The sequence below is a fragment of the Acinonyx jubatus genome, chromosome C1 (genome assembly GCF_027475565.1).
Source record: "Acinonyx jubatus isolate Ajub_Pintada_27869175 chromosome C1, VMU_Ajub_asm_v1.0, whole genome shotgun sequence".
Classification (NCBI taxonomy): domain Eukaryota; kingdom Metazoa; phylum Chordata; class Mammalia; order Carnivora; family Felidae; genus Acinonyx; species Acinonyx jubatus.
This window is the reverse complement of record NC_069381.1, coordinates 183,843,515-183,863,180: the sequence shown is the minus strand read 5'-3', so window position 1 is coordinate 183,863,180 and position 19,666 is coordinate 183,843,515. Positions and strand designations below refer to the sequence as shown.

General features: G+C 35.8%; 1 protein-coding gene across 4 annotated transcripts in view; it reads left to right on the top strand.

Moving 5' to 3' along the window:
* Window positions 1–19,666, top strand: part of ORC2 (origin recognition complex subunit 2) — a 43,817-nt gene that overhangs the window by 1,490 nt on the left and 22,661 nt on the right. The window contains exons 2-8 of one of the 4 annotated variants that reach the window (XM_027053691.2): window positions 2,187–2,317; window positions 3,185–3,288; window positions 3,755–3,898; window positions 12,500–12,589; window positions 16,200–16,292; window positions 16,715–16,746; window positions 19,581–19,641. In XM_027053691.2, coding sequence (XP_026909492.2) covers window positions 3,192–3,288; window positions 3,755–3,898; window positions 12,500–12,589; window positions 16,200–16,292; window positions 16,715–16,746; window positions 19,581–19,641 — 517 coding nt within the window. In that variant the 5' untranslated portion in view covers window positions 2,187–2,317; window positions 3,185–3,191. Of the gene's footprint in view, window positions 1–2,186; window positions 3,289–3,754; window positions 3,899–12,499; window positions 12,590–16,199; window positions 16,293–16,714; window positions 16,747–19,580; window positions 19,642–19,666 lie in introns of all 4 variants that reach the window. The other 3 variants (XM_053215541.1, XM_053215540.1, XM_053215542.1) reach the window with 3 other exon arrangements.

The window sequence follows — 19,666 nt, the reverse complement described above, 5'->3', positions numbered from 1 at the left end:
AACCTAGGCTTATCTGATATCAAAATTAGTGCTAATCTATGCCACCTTTTTTTTTAAGGATTATGTTTTTAAAAATTGTAGCAAATCCTTTATTTGCTCTCAAAGGAGAGTGTTTTGCCATTAATACGCCATTGGTGCTGCTGTATTACCTGACTGGTTAACTCCTTGTAAGGAGTCCACTTAAAATTCAGCACCCAAAGACAGTGCCTTGAAGAGTAAATGGTCACTAAAAATTTGCATTGTGTGGTTGTCAAGTAGTGGATTTTGTTTGTTTGTTTGTTGTTGTTTTGTTGTTTTCAGAAATCTTTGGAAAAAGAAGGAAAGATTTCTTTCAAAGTCTTTATAGAAGTTTCTTCAGTTTGGTGATTCAGTACTGTGTAATAAGATGGCTTAAAATCTAGAAAAGGAAATGCTTTCAGCCACAAACAATATTAAATTAGGATGCCTCTGTCCAGGCAATTCTTATGTAAAATACCATAGGGAAATTGCAAAAGATGATATTCAGTTGTCTAAAATTTTTGTTTTTAAATTTTCCTTGAAAATCTTTCCCCAAAGGAACTACTAAACTTTTGTGAATGAGAATTATGCAACTGACCTTTATTCCTTTTTCACTTTGGCTGCCAGTTAGCTCTGAGCCACTGTTCTTTGTATGATGTATTTTCTGCTTTCTTTGTATTTTCCTGGATCCAGACTCCTATTACTATTACAGTTTGTCGTTTGTTTTCTTGCATTTGCTTATTGTCAGTACTTCAAATCCTTTGTAGAACATAGCTGTTTATATTTTAAACAGCTGTTTATATTATGTTTAAACATAGCTGTTTATATATTAAAACAATATACATTAGACTGAATCTGGCCATGCTCCTAAAAATATGCTTGATAGGGGCGTCCAGGTGGCTCATTTGGTTAAGCGTCTGACTTCGGCTCAGGTCATGGTCTCATGGTTCTCACGGTTCATGAGTTAAAGCTCCATGTCAGGTTCTGTGCTGACAGTACAGAGCCTGCTATGGATCCTCTGTCTCTCTGCCCTTCCTCTACGCTTGTGCACCCACTCCCGTTGTCTCTTAAAATTAAACAAACATTTTAAAAAAGAGATTAAAAACATGTATGCTCGATAGAACTAGGGGTGTTTAACTTAATGAACTGGAAACCTGGAGGAACTGTAGAAATCTTTGGATGTTTGAACTGCCAGATGGGAAAATGATTAGATATATGATGAATAGTTTCCAGAGGTCAGAACAAGCATTCAGGATAACAGATTTGTATTTAATGGCAGGAAAAGTGTGTAGTAGCATGATCAAGGACTTTGGAATCAAACTTGGGTTTTAGCCCTTAAGACACTTTCTAGTTGCATGAATTTGGATGAGAAAAAGGATTTAATGGTCTACTATACATGAAAGTACCTAATAGAGTGCCTGACAAACAGCCCCTCAGAAAAACTTTATTTTATACATATAGAAAGAAATCATAAGTTTGTTTATTATATACAAATGTCATGTAGATGGGGGCACCTGGGTGGCTCAGTCGGTTAAGCATCCAGCTTCGGCTCAGGTCATGATTTTGTGGTCTGTGAGTTCAAGCCCTGAGTCGGGCTCTGTGCTGACAGCTCAGAGCCTGGAGCCTGCTTCAGATTCTATGTCTCTCTCCCCGTCCCCCACTCATGCTTTGTCTCTGTCTCTGAAAAATGAATAAACCTTTCAAAAAAAATTTTTTTTAATATGTCATGTAGATGCATTAAACTTTTTCTGTAATATGTCCAAATTCCCCATGGTAGAAAGCAGTATCATGACTAGAAAAATGGCCCAAAACGATATGGTCTGCTGGCAGTGGTCATATAAATTATAGATGAAGTATTATCTTTATACACAAAAACCTAATAGAGTTGGTGAGTGTTAAATGAGAATATGTATAGAATATTCAAAACTGTGTCCAGCATATAGTAAGTGCTCAAATTTTGGCCTCGTCTCTCCAGCCACCTGCCCCCGTGGTCCAGATCTTCTCATCTAGTACTTCCTAGCCAAAATACTGATGGCTGTTTTGCCCTTTCCTATGCCTTCATAATAACGTTTGACTTTGTAAGAACTGTATTTATGTATTCATCTTGTTTGTTAAAACTCATGAACTTGTTTGTTTCTTTTATTTCCTATTAGCTGACCTTGACCAAGTTCTTTTTTTTCCAATTGCAGGGACTCTACCTGAATTTTCCAGCTGCAGAATGTGTAATACCTTTAAAGGTAAATGAAAATAGAGACAAGTCAAAAAAAAGAAAATAGAGACAAGTCATTTAAGTGTGCAGAAGAAAATTTCGCAGCATTTAGTAAGTTATCTTCACACAAGTAACTGACTCATGAGTGATGTAGTCAGCCTCTTATTAGGAGAAAAGACAAAAATAGGATTTATAGAAGAAGGAGGAGAGAAAAAAAATTCACTTTTTGGGTAAACCAATGAGCTAGCAGCTAGTTAGAATCACAGTTGGTTTCAGGCCATTAGTATTATAAGTTCTGAAATTAAGTTTTTTCAAAGTAGGCAGAGTTGATCAAGGTTTTGCTTGCCAAACTCTGAAGTTTGATCAGTGAAGAAGTGACTATAAAGTATTAGAAAGATTCATGTTTACTGTTTAGTTGCCATGATATCCAGAAAGCCACGTTCATAATTGTAAAGTTTGGTAAGCATGCAGTAATACTACAGGGAGGTGCTTGAGGATGTTTGATCCAGGTTTGGTATACCAGTGAAGTACATAGACTTTCGCCAGTGGACTATTTATCTCCAATGAATAGATTCTAAAATCTACCAAACCATTATTCTTTGCTTGGCTGTCCCTTTTCTAAACTGTCATGTATTAACCACCCCCTTTCTGATAATGTTATCATTCTGTAGATTGGTTAGAGCTTTCTTTACAGGAAGAATTGGTTCCCTGTTATTATACTTTAGTTGCCTTTTTTGGATTGAATTTGTTTTTTTTCCAACTGTCAGTTGCCTCTTCTTGTCTTTTCCATTTTTCAGATAAAGAACTGAGTTACCTATTATCAAAAAAACAGTATTAATACAATAATGTATAATATATTTTTCATACTTGAGACTTTAAGTGTTTTGTACAAATACGTGTGTTTGTTATGTGAATGTTTATTTGGCTGTTGATAATGAATTTTTCTTCACTTTGTAGTGCTTTATTGCTTTTGTTTAGGTTGGCAATGATGAGTAAACTGGAATTAAAAGAAGACAAGATGCTGGAGGTTCAATTTGTGGGAGATGATGATGTTCTTAATCACATTCTTGATAGAGAAGGAGGTACAGAGTGATTATACAATTGAAGAGATGCTTATGTGATGGTTATGGATTATTTCACTTTTTAAAATATTTTAACCTTCTATTTTGAATATATAGCACAAAGTATTTGATCTAGTAAGACTAAATAAAAACCACTTTTTTAGTTTACTCCAAACTTTTGACAATTAAAAATAATAAAGCTTTATCTGATATGAAATGCTTAATAATAGGGATAAATGATAACTACCCATTGTAATTAAAATGTGTAGTTATTTTGACCCCCCCAAAATAATACACTTTCAGGGTTTTTTTTTAAATTATATAAACTGTAGTGAAGAGTGCTTATACTTTCATCAAAGAGAAAACAGTGAATTTTCTTCCAGATTTTAAATAATGACAATATAAGTAGTACAGTTTACTTATTTAAATGTAATATTTAGAAAGAATTTATATCTGTCATGTTCTAATTCTTTGGATGTTCTTTTAGGAGCTAAGTTAAAAAAGGAGCGAGCTCAGCTTTTGGTCAACACAAAAAAAATAATAAAGAAGCCAGAATATGATTTGGAAGAAGATGACCAGGAAGTCTTAAAAGATCAGAACTATGTGGAAGTTTTAGGACAAGATATTCAAGGTATTTTGGGGACTGGGGAAAGGGAATGTACACTCAAATTTCTGCTAGTAGCTAAAATTGCTTTGCAGGATACATAAAAATAGTCTGGTAGGTTAGGCAGTGGTGTACCATATTATTATTTTCTAATTGTAAACTACATATAATATAAACTTTACCATCTGTAACATTTTTAAGTGTATAGCTCAGTTGTATTAAATGCATTCATAACGTTGTGCTACTATCACCACCATCCATCTCCAGAACTCTTTTCGTCACGCATGCTATATTATTTTATTTCTCATCAGAAAAGCACTTGCTTCAGTTTTTTATGTACGGTTGGAAAAGTTGGAAGCACTGAGTTTCCATTACATTTTTTTCTTCAGTTTTTTTCCCCCACAAGCAACCAGTCCTGCATTTAATTATTTTTAGAAAAATTCTACAGACCAATCTAAAGTTATTTTTTAAGATACGTATATATTTTTAATTAATTTGAAATAATTTCATAAAGCAAGTCACTTCATTATTACTTTGGTCTTTTTTTTTTTTTTTAATGTTTGTTTATTTTTGAGAGAGAGAGACAGAGCACAGGTGGGGGAGGGCAGAGAGAGAGGGAGACACAGAATCCAAAACAGGCTCCAGGCTCCAAGCTCTCAGCACAGAGCCTGATGTGGGGCTCAAACTCACAGACCATGAGATCATGACCTGAGCTGAAGTGGGACACTTAACTGACTGAACCACCCAAGTGCCCAATTTGGTCTTCTTTATAGAAATAGAAGGGACATTCCAAGAAGTAATGTTTGAATGTAGGCATGCTGATGTTCTGGGTTTTTTTTGCTTTTTGTTTTTTGTTTTTTACATCTAAACCAGATTCCTGCCAGATTATATTTTAAAAATTCTAGGCTTATTATCTTATAGTTAGGGCTCAAGGAACACAGATCTACTTAAGTTGGCTTGGTAAATAAAGACTAAGGAACAAAATCAGTATTGTTGGGCACTAGGGGCATTGGAACTGAGACAACATTAAAAACCTAGGGACTTTGCTTTCATGGATCTCCCAGTCTCCCTCATGTCATCTCTGTGCATCTGTTCTCTTTGTATGCCACCTGTCTCTCTCATGTATGTGTTTTTTACTCTCTCATACTTGGCTTATAAATGGTCATCATCACTACTCCTGACCTTTTTGTCACTTCTTGAGTAATAACACCTCTGGTTTAGTTCCCACTGTTAAATGGCATGATACAAAAAATGACCGTTGTTCCTCAATAGACTAAGTGGACAGAGTAGATTCTTTTAAAAGTTTCCCCAATGGGGTAGTTGACATTTTTAGGGCATGTTCTGAATAGAACTTTGAATTCTTGACTCCCTATTACGCTAGACCTAAGAAGAGATTGAAAGTGTTTTTGTTTTATTTCTTGTTGTAAAAGTAATACATATTTGTGGGGCACCTGGCTGTGACTCTTGATCTTGGGGTTGTAAGTTTGAGCCCTACGTTGAGTGTAGAAATTACATTAAAAAAATAAATAAAATCTTAAAAAAAAAATACATATTTGTAGTAGAAACTCGGTGCTTCCAAGCTTTTTCACTTAATAGCACTCACAGCAAATGATATTTGGAAGCACACTGGGATAAATGAAGGAGAATGCCCCAGACCAGGACAAATGCCCTCGGGCTTCTAACCCTTATTCCTGCTCTTTCTGCAAGCCCTGACTGGCATCCACAGAGGCCTGAGAGGATCATTACTCAGCCTACCTATAACCTATGCCTTTAATTTTGCACACTTAATGGGAATCTTTGCCTTAGAGCAGTGTTTCTCAGCCTATTTTTTACTATCATCCCCCAAAGAGCCTTCTTTTAGACATTTTCTCCTAATTGCCCCCACCCATGAATTTTTGATACTATATATATATCTGTTTATATATCTGTTTGCATATCTGTGGCTCTTTGGAGGACCACAGACCATTGTAATATCTAAGATGTTTTTCACATTTTCACATTCTTCTTCCCACCGAGAGCCAATTTTTAATCCATCTGGAGCAATATATTCCTGTTGACAATGCATGCTTTAGAGAACCTGGAACTGTTAACAGTTGGCTGTGTATTTTCTGTCTGTATGTGCATGCACACACATAAGCTTGTGTTGATGGTCTCTGTGTCCAGGAAATGGAGCTTTTCATTAGGCTGTGGGTATGTACAATAGACAAGTCTATAACAACGATTAAGTCTCACAGACATGACTCTTTCTGTTTTGATTTTTTTCTTGTTTGCCAAAATGTGTATTGGGGAGAATGGTGTTCCAGTTATGGTATAGGAAGGAGAGTTTTTTGGTTTTTGTTTTTTTTTTTTTTAATTTTTTTTTAACAGTTATTTATTTATTTTTTTTTTAATTTATTTTTTTTTTCAACGTTTATTTATTTTTGGGACAGAGAGAGACAGAGCATGAACGGGGGAGGGGCAGAGAGAGAGGGAGACACAGAATCGGAAACAGGCTCCAGACTCTGAGCCATCAGCCCAGAGCCTGACGCGGGGCTCGAACTCCCGGACCTCGAGATCGTGACCTGGCTGAAGTCGGACACTTAACCGACTGCGCCACCCAGGCGCCCCAACAGTTATTTATTTTTGAAACAGAGAGAGACAGAACATGAACGGGGGAGGGTCAGAGAGAGTGGGAGACACAGAATCTGAAACAGGCTCCAGGCTCTGAGCTGTCAGCACAGAGCCCGATGCAGGGCTCAAACTCACAGACCACGAGATCATGACCTGAGCCAAAGTCAGACGCTTCACCAACTGAGCCGTCCAGGCGCTCCTAGGAAGGAGAGTTTTTTAATGTTTTCTTCAGAGCGGAAATGGTGACATCTATTACAGTCTTCTTTAGCCTCCTTTGAGATAATGAACAATAAGCTTCTTTCTAATCTTTTATTATAATAGAAAACAAGTGTGCATTTTTTTTAAGTTAGTTTATTTATTTTGAGAGAGAGAGAGAGAGCACAAGCAGTGGAGGGGCAGAGAGGAGAGACAATCCCAAGTAGGCTCCACACCATCAGTGCAGAGCCCGATGCGGGACTTGAACCCACCAACCATGAGATCATGACCTGAGCCTAGATCAAGAGTCGAATGCTTGGGGTGCCTGGGTGGCTCAGTTGGTTAAGCATCTGACTTCAGCTCAGTTCATGATCTCCTAGTTCATGAGTTCAAGCCCCTCATCAGGCTCTGTGCTGACAGCTCAGAGCCTGGAGCCTGCTTCAGATTCTGTCTTTGTCTCTCTCTCTCTCTCTCAAAAATAAACATTAAAAAAAAAAAAAGTCCAATGCTTGACTGACTGTGTCACCCAGGTGCCCCCATATGCATTATTTTTAGAATATAGAAGGACATTTGGCAAAGAATCCTTAGGAATAGTTAAAGAAAACAACCTTTCAACAATGACCTCTAAATATTTTATTAATCCCTTTACTTACTATCAAAGTGTAAACTGCTTCTTATAAAAAGCACACATCTTGACATACCTGGCATCATTCTTAGCCTGTTAATCACATCTAGTCTGTAGAATAGTCACTGCATAGAGGTGCTAGGTGATCTCAGCCTTAAATAGAAGATTTTTCCCAAAGATCTCTCAAAGCAATTAGGTGTCCTCAAGAGCAATTTGTCTTATTGATGCTTCTCCTGAACAATTGGTTTGTTTTTTAGTCTTAGCAACAGTGTAACTCTATAATTGATTCTTTGTTAGTTGACTACTAGAAAATTCTTGGAAAACCTCTTTTTAGAAATGTGAGAAAAAAATAAAAATTGTGGCAAAATACACGTAATATAAAATTTATGATCTTAAAGTGTATAGTTTAGTATTAAGTACATTCACATTGTTTTGCAGTCAATCTCCAGAACTCTTTGCATTTTACAAAACTGAAATTCTACCCATTAAACAACTCCCTAGTCCCTTCTCCTTATAGCCCCTGACAACCACAATTGTACTTTCTATGAATTTGACTACTCCAGGTACCTCATGTTAAGTGGAATCATACAGTATTTTTGCGTGTGTAACTGGCTTACTTCACTTAGCATAATGTTCTCAAGGTTCATCCATGTTGTAGTGTCAGAATTTTCATCCTTTTTGAGGCTGAATAATATTGCATTGTATGCATATACCATATTTTGTTTTTCCATTCGTCTGTCAATGGACTTTTGGGTGGCTTCGACCTTTTGGCTACTATGAATAATGCTGCTATGAACATGGGTGTACAAATATCTTTTTGAGGCCCTGATTTGAATTCTTTTGGATATATTCCCAGAAGTGGAATTGCTGGATCATATGGTAATTCTATTTTTAAATTTTTGAAGAATCTCCATACTATTTTCCACAGCAGCTACACCAATTTACTTTTCTACTAACAGGACACAACACAAGTGTTCTAGTTTCTCTGTATGCATACCAACACTTGTTTTTCTTTTTAAATTGTTTTTTAATGTTTATTTATTTTTGAGAGAGAGAAAGAGAGCGTGAGCAGGGGAGAGGCAGAGAGAGAGGGAGACACAGAATCCAAAGCAGGCTCCAGGCTCCAAGCTATCAGCACAGAGCCCAATGCAGGGCTCAAATCCACGAACTACAAGATCATGACCTGAGCCAAAGTCACACACTTAACTGACTAAGCCACCCAGGCGCCCCTGTTTTTCTTTTTTAATAGCCATCCTAATGGGTGTGAAATGGTGTATTACAGAAATAACATTGCATTCTGATATATAAACAACATAGTTGGCCTTTATTAGACTTTTGGATTGTTTCTGACTTTTTATTTTAACTAATACAGTAGTGATTACCCTGGGACATAAATCTTTGTTTAGATCTCTTATTTCTTCATAAGAGAGTCCTAGAAGTAGAATTACTGGTGAAAGTGTATGAACTTTATAAAGCATACATGTTGCCAAATTGCTTTCTAGAAGGATTGTATCAACTAGTATTAGGATCCCTCATCAGAATTAAGTATTTTTTGTTACATTTATTACCCACTTTAATTTCTTTTGTGATTTGTATATTCATAGTTGTCAGCGCCGAGCCTGCTCAGATCTTCTGTCCCCCTCTCTCTGCACCTCCCCCACTCACGCTCTCTTCACATAAGCATGCTCTCTCTCTCTCTCTGTCTCTCAAAAATAAATAAACATTAAGAAAATAGTGTCCTTTAAAAAAAGAAAAATTCTATATATAGTAAAAACCTTCTTGGACAATATGATTAGAATCATTGTTAGTCATTCAAAATATCAGAACCAGAAAATTCATAAAAATACTCTAAACATTTTGTTTTATATATAAGCATATATATACACACATATACACACACATACACAAACACATACCCACCAGAGTCTTTTCTTTCAGTAGAAGTTTGCTAGAAGTCAGCTGGTTGAAGAACAGCATCACCTTTTGATTTTGGTGTTGGGTTTTTTTAGACAGCATATCCATAATGCACCATTTGGGATTTCAGGTTTCATTTCCCTCCATTAGATTGTACATTTAAAGACACTTTTGATGCAGTATCAGTGTAGTGTGCTTTTGTGTTTTTTCAAATTTTTTCTTAAATCTTTTATGATTTCTCACCCATATCTGATTTGAAACTAACTGCGCTTACTAATAACTTTAATCAAATATTTCTAAAGCATTTAATTTAGTTTACATAGAAACTACTCAGTATCTTTAAATTCATATTTTGTCTCTGCGCCAGACACTTAAGGTACATAAGTACAGGTTTGCCATAAACAGACTTAAATGTATGTGAAAATTAGATATAAGAGAGGGGCAGCATTGCAGATCACTCTGCTAAGGATGAACTGGTCAGTAAACAGTGTTGGGACAATGGGGTATCATAATGAAAAAAGAATTTGATCTCTACCTCCCATCTTAAACAAGTTAATTACCTTAATTTAAGATTTACGTATGAAAAGCAAATTGTAAATGCTTTTACAAGAAAATACAAGAATATGGTTTTGACTTGATTATAGATGAATTTCTTTTAATGTAATTAAAAAAGGTTGACACATTCACCTTATTAAAATTCAGCACTTCTCAGGAAGACAAACCACAGATTAGGAGAAAATATTTGCAAAAGACATCTGTTGAAGAAGTGTTACCCAGAATACACAAAGAGCTCTTAAAACTCAACAGTGAGAAAATGGATAGCCTGATTTAAAAATGAGCAGAGGCTCTGAACAGGACATCTCACCTAAGAAGATATACAGATGGCAACTAGTGATTTGTATTTACTCAACTCAAAATATACTCAACATTATATGTCATTTAAAAATTGCAGATTTAAACAATGATGAGATTGCCACTTACACACCTATTAGAATGGCCAAAATTCAAAACACTGACAGCACCAAATGCTAGCAAAGCTGTGGAACAAGAGGAGTTCTCATTTATTACACAATGGTACTGCTCTTTGAATGACAGTTTGGCAGTTTCTTACAAATTAAACATATTCTTACAATATGATCTAGCAATTGTCCTTCTTTGTATTTACTCATATGAGTTGAAAACTTATATCCATTCAGAAACCTACGCGCATGCATGCACGCGCACACACACACACACACACACTCTCTGCACACAGATGTTTACAGAAGCTTTGTTCATGCCGTGGCTTGGAAACAACCAAAAAGTTAACCAAGAATAAATTGATATATCCATACAGTGGAATATTATTCAGCATTTAAAAAAAAAATACCAAGGCATGAAAAGATGTGGCGGAACCTTAAATGCATATTACTGAGTGAAAGAAGCCAATCTGAAAAGAAGCCAATAGCTATGATTCCAACTGTGTGACATTATGGGAAAGGCAAAACTGTGGAGACAGTGAAGAGATCACTGCTTGCCAGTGGTTAGAGGATGGGAGGTCTGAATTGGTTGAATACAGAGGATTTTTAGGGCATTGAAACTATTCTGTATCTTATATTACAGTGGTGGATACATGTCATCATACTTCTTTCAAAGTCTATAGAATGTACCACATCAAGAATGAACCTTAATATAAGCTGTGGACTTGAGGTGATAATGAAGTGTCAGTGTAGGTTCAAGATTGTAACAAATCTACCACTCTGGGGTGAGATGTTGATAGTGGGGGAGGCTGTGCGTTTGTGAGGACAGGAGGTATATAGGAAATCTCTGTACCTTGTATTCAGGTTGGCTCTAGACCTAAAACTGCTCTAAAACATAAAGTCTATTTGAAAAAGTATTCAGTACTTCTCTTCATCAAATGACACCCTAAAGAAGTGAAAAGACAAGTCATAGGATAGAGGAAAAGATATTTCCTCTTTAGAAATAACAAATGTGAAAAGACGTTCAACCTCATTAGCAATTAGGGAAAGGGAAATTAAAACAACTGTCCCCATATGATTCATTTTATACCCACTCAATTGGCAAAGATTAAGGAGTTAAGATAATGCCAAGTATTAGGGCATAGACTGTGGGGACTCTTAAATAGTAAGGATAGTAAACATCAACTTCGGAACAGTCTGGCACTGTTTTATAATAACAATAAAAAAACCCATTAGATGTTAACCTGAATTACATATATTTAGATTTGAAAAACAACTATTTCCAAAAAGAAAATTAGTGAAGAAGTCCTTGTTTTATATTTTTGCAAATCTCTTTAATGTCTGGCTTAATAGAAGACAGCTGAATTTTCATATCTGCTTCACACATTCCATTAGCCCACAGGATGGTGTTGTCATCACACATCATGTAGTCTCTGGAATACCTATGATCTACTCTTGATTGCGAAAAAATCGAATAATATCTTAGTGTTGTTATGAAATAGTTTTGGCCCCCAGCCCCCCATCACACTTTGAGAATTACTATGCCAGAGAGTAGGCTACTAGCGATGAGTATCCGGTATGTTGTAGGTAGCTGTTGTTATTAAAAGGGATGATTGAATGGGGCTCCTGGGTGGCTTGGTCGGTTAAGCATCTGACTTTGGCTCAGGTAATGATCTCACGGTCCGTGAGTTCAAGCCCTGCGTCGGGCTCTGTGCTGACAGCTCAGAGCCTGGAGCCTGGTTCAGATTCTGTGTCTCCCTCTCTCTCTGCCCCTCCCCTGTTCATGCTCTGTCTCTCTCTGTCTCAAAAATAAATAAACATTAAAAAAAAATTTAAAAAAAGGGATGATTGAAGAATGAAAATTAGGTCATAGTCTTGATAGTAAGAGAGCTTCCACCATGTAACAACTGTTACCTGTCTCAGTGTCAATTAACTGAATTGTACTTGGCAGTGTTTACTTCAAGAAGAAAACAACTAATAGAGCCCCTTCTGTTTTCCCTCAGGGGCAGCAGTATCATGAATTGAATGCATATACCTCTAGTCTGGAGGGTTTGGGGAGGAGGGGGGGTGGGGCGTGCGTGCGTGCGTGTGTGTGTGTGTTTATATGTTTATTTTTGTGTACTTGTGAAGAATAATGTGTTTTCTGTGTTTCAGATTTATATAAACATAGTCTGTCATCTATTTTTAAATATTTTATGTATAAATATGTATTGTTAAACCTTTATGCAAGACAGGGTTACAGATCTTAAATTTTTAGTTAAAATTTTATTTTTCCTGTTAATTTTGCCTATTTTCCCAAAATGCATATTGCTTTTTCTCTTTCAGAATCTTTGAAAAATGGCTCTGCTGCAGATGGTGGGAATAAAGTTTATTCTTTTCAGAATAGAAAACACTCTGAAAAGATGGCTAAATTAGGTATGTTGTTTTTCTAAGAAGGTGTATTTAACTATCATCCTAATGCATTCCCTAAAAGAATGAGGGATATCGTTTTGTATCATATTTTCAAGCATATGTAAAACCAATTATTTTTCATACTCAGATGTTTTTTCTTTGTAATGTTTGTTTACTTTTGAGAGAGAGAGAGTGCAAGTGGGGAAGGGGCAGAGAAAGAGAGACAGAGACAGAATCTGAAGCAGGCTTCAGGCTTGAAGCTGTCAGCACAGAGCCGGACGTGGAGCTCAAACTCACATACTGGAGATCATGACCTGAACCGAAGTTGGATGCTTAACCCACTGAGACACCCAGATGCTCCTGCTCAGATGTCTTCTGTTCTCAGCTAGATTTTAAGCTTCTCACAGTAGGAATCCTGTGTCTCTTTTCTTCCCACATCTAGCCATAGGTCCTGAACAAAGTTTTAAGTAATGAGCGTCTTAAGTCACAGATAATCTGAATTTAATGACTAAGAATTTTATACTATATACAGAAAAATGTTTGTATTGTAGAAAACTGTATAAAATTGTTACAAATGGGCTGTTATAATATTTTTTCTTACTCAAGTTACCACTTATACTAATTTTACATGGATTACTAATTTTCAGAAAACTAGACTAAAATAAATTACATACAACATTAAAATTAAACTATCAATTCAATTCTTTTAAAAAATTCAGATTGCACTTTATTTGGGTCCTGTGGTATGAGGGGTCATTTTTGAAAGCTTTGAGGAAAGGAAATAACATATCAAAGTAGTTTGAAAATTAGATCCATAAGTATATGAAGGTCTGGGAACAGCAAGAAGTCAAGAGCAAGGGAACAATAATTATCCAGTAAAATGTCAAGTTGTATAATAGGGCTTATAATCTATAATTACAGAACACCGATATATGCAATCATCCTGGCCAGTAACCAGGTAAACATTCAAGATCAAGTGAAAAACTTAAGTGTTTACATTGATGAGGGATATATAAGAATTATAACATCTGTGTTACTGAATATTAAACATTATAATATTTAATCATTTGCAGTATTCAGCTTTTCTGAAAAGTATAATATGAAATTCATTATTAATTCTGAACCTAACATGGTACATACAATAATTGACATGAATTGATCTGTTTCTTAATGTTCATAATGCACATTAAGAAATTAACAGTTTTTCAGTCTGTAAAAATGACTGCATTCTTTATAGGATCTTTGAGAAACCAGAGAAGAAATGCTAAAGTAATTATTAGAGAAAGGATCAGATAGACACCAAGACTAACCTGAAACCCCAAAACAATGAAACAGGACAAAGAACATTGGAGAAAGAGAACTAATAATAGTGAAGAGAGGAGCCCCAGAGGAGTAATCAAGTAGAAGTTCTTCAAGTAGATAATCCACATGCACATAATAACCATGATATATGTCTTATATTGTATGGGCTGCAAGAAACTTCAGTACTGTTATATTAGGCATTTCTGTCATCACAAATGAAAGAAATTCACAGTCACAAAAAGATGGCTTTCTGGATAATTTGAGACTGATGGTACTTTCCAAAATCTGTATTTAGTTTGGACTTGTGTTTAGTTGTGATTTTCTTTAAAGTGTATCTTTGGGCACCTGGGTGATTCGGTTGAGCATCCAACTCTTGATTTCGGCTCAGGTCATGATCCCAGGGTCATGGGATCAAGCCCTACACTGGGCTCTGAACTGAACGTGGAGCCTGCTTAAGATTCTCTCTTTCTCTCTCTGTCTCTCTCTCTCTCTCTCTTCCCCCCACCTCCTGCCTCTCCCCTGCTTGTACGTTCCTAAAATTTAAAAAAAAAAAGTTTCTTTGACTTATTTATTGTTGTTAATTGTGTTTACATCTAATTGTATCAATGAAGTAGAAGGCCTTAGTATTTTTAAAATAATTATAACCTGCCAGAAAATCACATGTTATTATGTATAAATGATTCAATATAATTGGTCTAACCAAGATACAGGTCTAGAAGTACACTAGGAGTTAGATTGGGAATCTTTGTAAAATACATATCTGTGATGAGTTAATAAATGCAAACAAAAGAGCAAAGGTAGAAATACCAAGTAGAGAGGACAGTAAGGAGTTCAGCAGCTTGGAGAAAGATGACTTTAGGGAAATTGAAAATAGATTGGTTGATAGGATCAAATAATAGCCTAATGAGAAGCTATCATTAGGCAAAGAGGATTTTAAAATTTTGTTTTAAAATTTCCAATATGGGGCACCTGGGTGGCTCAGTTGGTTAAGCCTCTGACTCTTGATTTCGGCTCAGGTCATGATGTCACAGTTCATGGGATCAAGCCCCACATCAGGCTCTGCGCTGACAGCACAGAGCCTGTTTGGATTCTCTGTCTCCCTCTCTCTCTGCCCCTCCCTCACTCTTTCTCTCTCAAAATGAATTTTAAAAACCTTTTAAAAAAAATAAAAAAAATATATTGTACTGTAGTTACTTTCTCAGTAGTGTGAGAGGCATGTGGAATGGAGCCTAACTAAGGAATAGATTTACATTTCCCAACTTAACACACACTGGAACATTGTTCACTGAGAAAAAAGGTATATTTTTGAATATATATGCTATTCAAATTATATCCCTCTTTTTTAATAAAAAGTATAGTTGAATTCATGTAAATTAAAGCCACTTTACTGACTGAAGCTCTTTCTAACTTGTTTCACACAATTTATCCTCCAGACTTGAAATTGATCCAAAATATGACAGTCCCCACAAATGTACTACCTTTTTTAATATGTTTATTTATTTTGAGAGAGAGAGAGAGAGAGAGAGAGCAGGGGAGGGGCAGAGACAGAGGAAGAGAAGAGAATCCCAGGCAGGCTCTGTGCTGTCAGCACAGAGCCCAACATGGGGCTCAAACTCACAAATCATGAGATCATGACCTGAGCCGAAATCAAGAATCAGATGCTTACCCGACTGAGCCACCCAGATGCCTCGAGAAAGCATTTTTAAAGGTAAAGATTATATTTTTCATATAAAATGGCCTTTTATGTTTAGAAGCCAACTTTTTAATCTGATGCTCCATTACAGAAACAGTTATCCACTCAATGCTATATTTTATACATTATTCACGTGTATTATAGTTTTAGACACAAAATATACCACATGTTATGGGAGATTTAAGAGTTTTTAAAGTACAGTTTTAAATATACACAGCTTCCACTTGATTTAAATCCCATTTTCTGGCCATTCTTTCTTACCCTCTGACAAAGATATGCCTCAAGTATATATGATAAAGAAATTGAAGGAGTGTAAAATTATTGATGGAAAGGACAGGGAGAGAGAATGACAGTTTAGAAAGCAGTAAGGTCAAAGCCTTATTTATTTATTTATTTATTTATTTATTTATTTAGACAACCTATAGATATTTGAAAGAAGATTTAAGGTAAAAGAGGCAGTACTCTTAATATAGATAGGTTTATTTATATTCCTGGTAATAGTAGCAGGCAGGGTTTCCCCCCCCCAAGAATTTATATAAGTGAAATAAAGTGATTTCCCCCCTTCATCTGCTTAATCTTAATCCACCCCTTAATCATCTGTTAAAGATTGCTTTCTACATTTCTTTTTTCTGTTTACAGCTTCAGAACTAGCAAAAACACCAAGAAAAAATGTTTCAGTTAATTTGAAGAATGATCCTGAAATTATGATAAACATTCCTCAATGTAGCAAGGGTAAGATTTTACCTTGGTTCTTCGATAGTTTTCATAGTTGCTTCAAGTTATATATTTTTTACTTGTCTGTGTTTGTATATATTTTCTTCTGTTCTGAAAATTTATTCAACCAAATGCAGTTAATACCCCCAATTTGTGCCTTCACATACCCATATTTAGCTATCAGTAAAAGGGGGAAATATCTGCTGATTGAAGTTGATTGATAGGGCCAATTAGAAACACCCTTAAAATCCTATTATCATTTGCTTGAGTTACCCAAATGTTCATGGAAGATTTGCTTTGCCACATTCTATTTGAAATAAGGCTTTAGGGATTTGGAAGTCTTACAGTTTGTGGACAGTTGTGGGGCAGTTGAATGAAACTAGACTGTGATGAAAAGTGAAGTATCATGGTAAGTAATGTCTATTTGTTTTATTTTTTAGGACATTCTGCTTCAGACAAAGTTCAGGTGAAGGTAAGCAATTGACTGAAACAAGCAAAAACCTTAGTGTTTCAAAGTCATGAAAATATCCACTTCATCTCTTAAATTATATAGCGCTTTATAATACACAGTATTTGCCAATTACACACCTTACATTAGATGAAGAATCTGAGGTTCAGAGAGGTGAAGTGACTGGTCTAAGTTCGTCTAACTGGGAAGGAGGAAAGCTGGAAAATGAAGCCAGGTCTTCTAGACCCAACTGTTGTGCTATTTCTATGTCAGAACTATCCCTATGTCAAGTTAGTGGAGCTGGCCTGGAAATATTATGGGTTTTGTTTTGTTCTGCTTTTATACACAATGTTCTCTTGTTTCTTGAGGGACTAATAGCAAGATCCATTAAATCCACCTTTCATAAGGTGGATTATTTATCCTTTCATAATTTATTTTTTTTCATAATTTACTTTTTTTTTTTTTTTTTTTTTGAGACAGAGAGAGACAGAGCATGAGCAGAGGAGGGGCAGAGAGAGAGGGAGACACAGAGCCTGACATGGGGCTCGAACTCATGGACTGTGAGATCATGACCTGAGCTGAAATGGGACACTTAACCAACTGAGCCACCCAGAAGCCCCCATAATTTGCATTTGAAAACAAAGTTGGTTTTGGTAAACTCTTTCCAGGGTAGCTGAAAAAAAATGACAATTTTTATCCTCTCTTGTGTTTGTGTGATTTTGTTTTTTCATTATGCCTTGTCAAGTGGCCTGCCTGGATATGAGCAAACCCAGATGGGCATGAATGAATCCAGGGCAGTGAGTATGTGAGTGTGGAGTGTGTCCAGGCCTGGGTGCCTATAAATTTAGACATGCCTGGACTTATGTATAGGCTAAGTTTGGGAACCCCTTGTAAGAATGTGAGTGTAGACATTCAGGGCCATGGTTATGGCCTGTGACATGTGAATGTCTTGTTTAGGCAAGTCTAGATGTGAGATTAGACATGTCAGAGCCTCCTTTGTCTTTAACAATGCTTTTTTCCTGTATTATATCTTGTATACTGTATCACTATAAAAGAATAAAACCTATTCCCCTAATCCAGTCAAGAATTCAGATATATTAGGGCGTCTGGGTGGCTCAGTCGGTTAAGCGTCCGACTTCGGCTCAGGCCATGGTCTCACAGTTTGAGTTCGAGCCCTGCATCGGGCTTTGTGCTGACAGCTCAGACCCTGGAGCCTGCTTTGGATTCTGCATCTCCCCCTGTCTCTGCGCCTCCCACGCTCATGCTCTGTCTCTGTCTCTTGATAATAAATAAACGCTAAAAAAAATTAAGAAAAAAAAAGAATTTAGATATATTAATACATTCTTTTTCAAGGTATGGATCACAGCACATTAGTGGATCTTGTCACTTCCCTAAGAAACCATCACAAAACCTACCACAATGAGAGACAACCTCTGTAACAGATTTAATGCACTGTCTTAGAAGGGAGAGTTCAGGAGAGAGTATGTATAGGGCTTGAGGATCTGGGCTTAAAAGGTTTAAGGCATGACTATCAAGATGGGGAATTGATCTGTATTAGACAAAATTCATTACATGTATTTGAGGATTGGTGGACGCAGTAAGGAGAGGGTCTTGAACTACATCTTGATGAATGAACTTTTATGTGATAAGCTGTTTGCCCTGTTGAGTAATCTATTATCTTGATTGGAGAACAGGTTACCCAAATTGTCTAGGTAAATCAGTTTGCAGAAATTTCTGTAGCAAACACTGAAGTAAGTTATAGCCTTACCTTTTTGAGCAAGAATTTTCTGAAACAGTTATTTTGACATTGGTGTTCTCAGACCTGATAATTAAGCTATATGGAGGCAGGCTGTCTCAACTCACGGTGTTGAGATGAGCTCAGTAGGACATGACCTACAGTTTAAAAAGTAAGAGACTATAAAATTGAAAATTTCTATTTTGTAAGTATTACTTCATTATAATTTATTTCAGTTATATAACTGTGCACATGTGTACTGGATCAAGATGGCAAAATGTAAAAACATTTTTTAAGGATCTGGATCAAAAAAGTTTATGTTATATACTCATTGGGCTCAGTTCATTTATTATAATACTGTTCTTAGTATTCCCAAATCAGAATTCATTAACATTTGAAACTAGCACCAAGAACCTATCACAAGACAACAGACTTAAGTTTTTTGTCCCAATTTCATATTGCCAAAATAACACAGGGTACTTTATCTTTTTATCAGTATTGTTAAAAATTAACTTATATACAACAGTGGGCGTTTTAATGTGCTAGCAGTTTACTGGTATTTAAGTATTATATTCTGTGAGGAAAAGAAAAATAGACTTTATACTTCTGTAAAGAATTTAAAATTTTTTAAATAATGACATAAAATGTAAAGATCTCTGTTCCTCTCCTCCTCAAAGAAGGTAATACTTTACCACCAGTAAATTGCTAACACATTAAAAGGTCCATATGCATAGGTGTGCCTATTTCCTTGCTTACTCATTATCACTGGATATTATCCACTTTAAAAAAAAATATTTTCATCTGATGGGTGAAAATGGTTCAAAAGGCTCATATACATTTTTTCTTTACATACTTTATAGATGTCTGGCATTCAACGTGTAGAATCACTTTAAAGAATCCTTTGGAATTTGTTGTATTGTTTTGTTGCTGTACCGTTTTTTCCTGACAGATTAATTTGTCATTGTTTTCTACTTCTAGGAACTAGGCTCATCTAATTCAAAGGGAGTCTAATGAAAAGAAAATATTTTTCTTCTTTTCTAGCCTCTTCCACTCATCCGTCATTAATTTTTATGTCATCATTATTATTTGATAATTGAAACTATGTTGCTTTATTTTTAAACAGAACAACGATAAAAGCGAATTTCTATCAACAGCACCTAGTGGTATAAGGAAAAGATTAATAGGTATGTATTTCTTTTTAAACAAGAG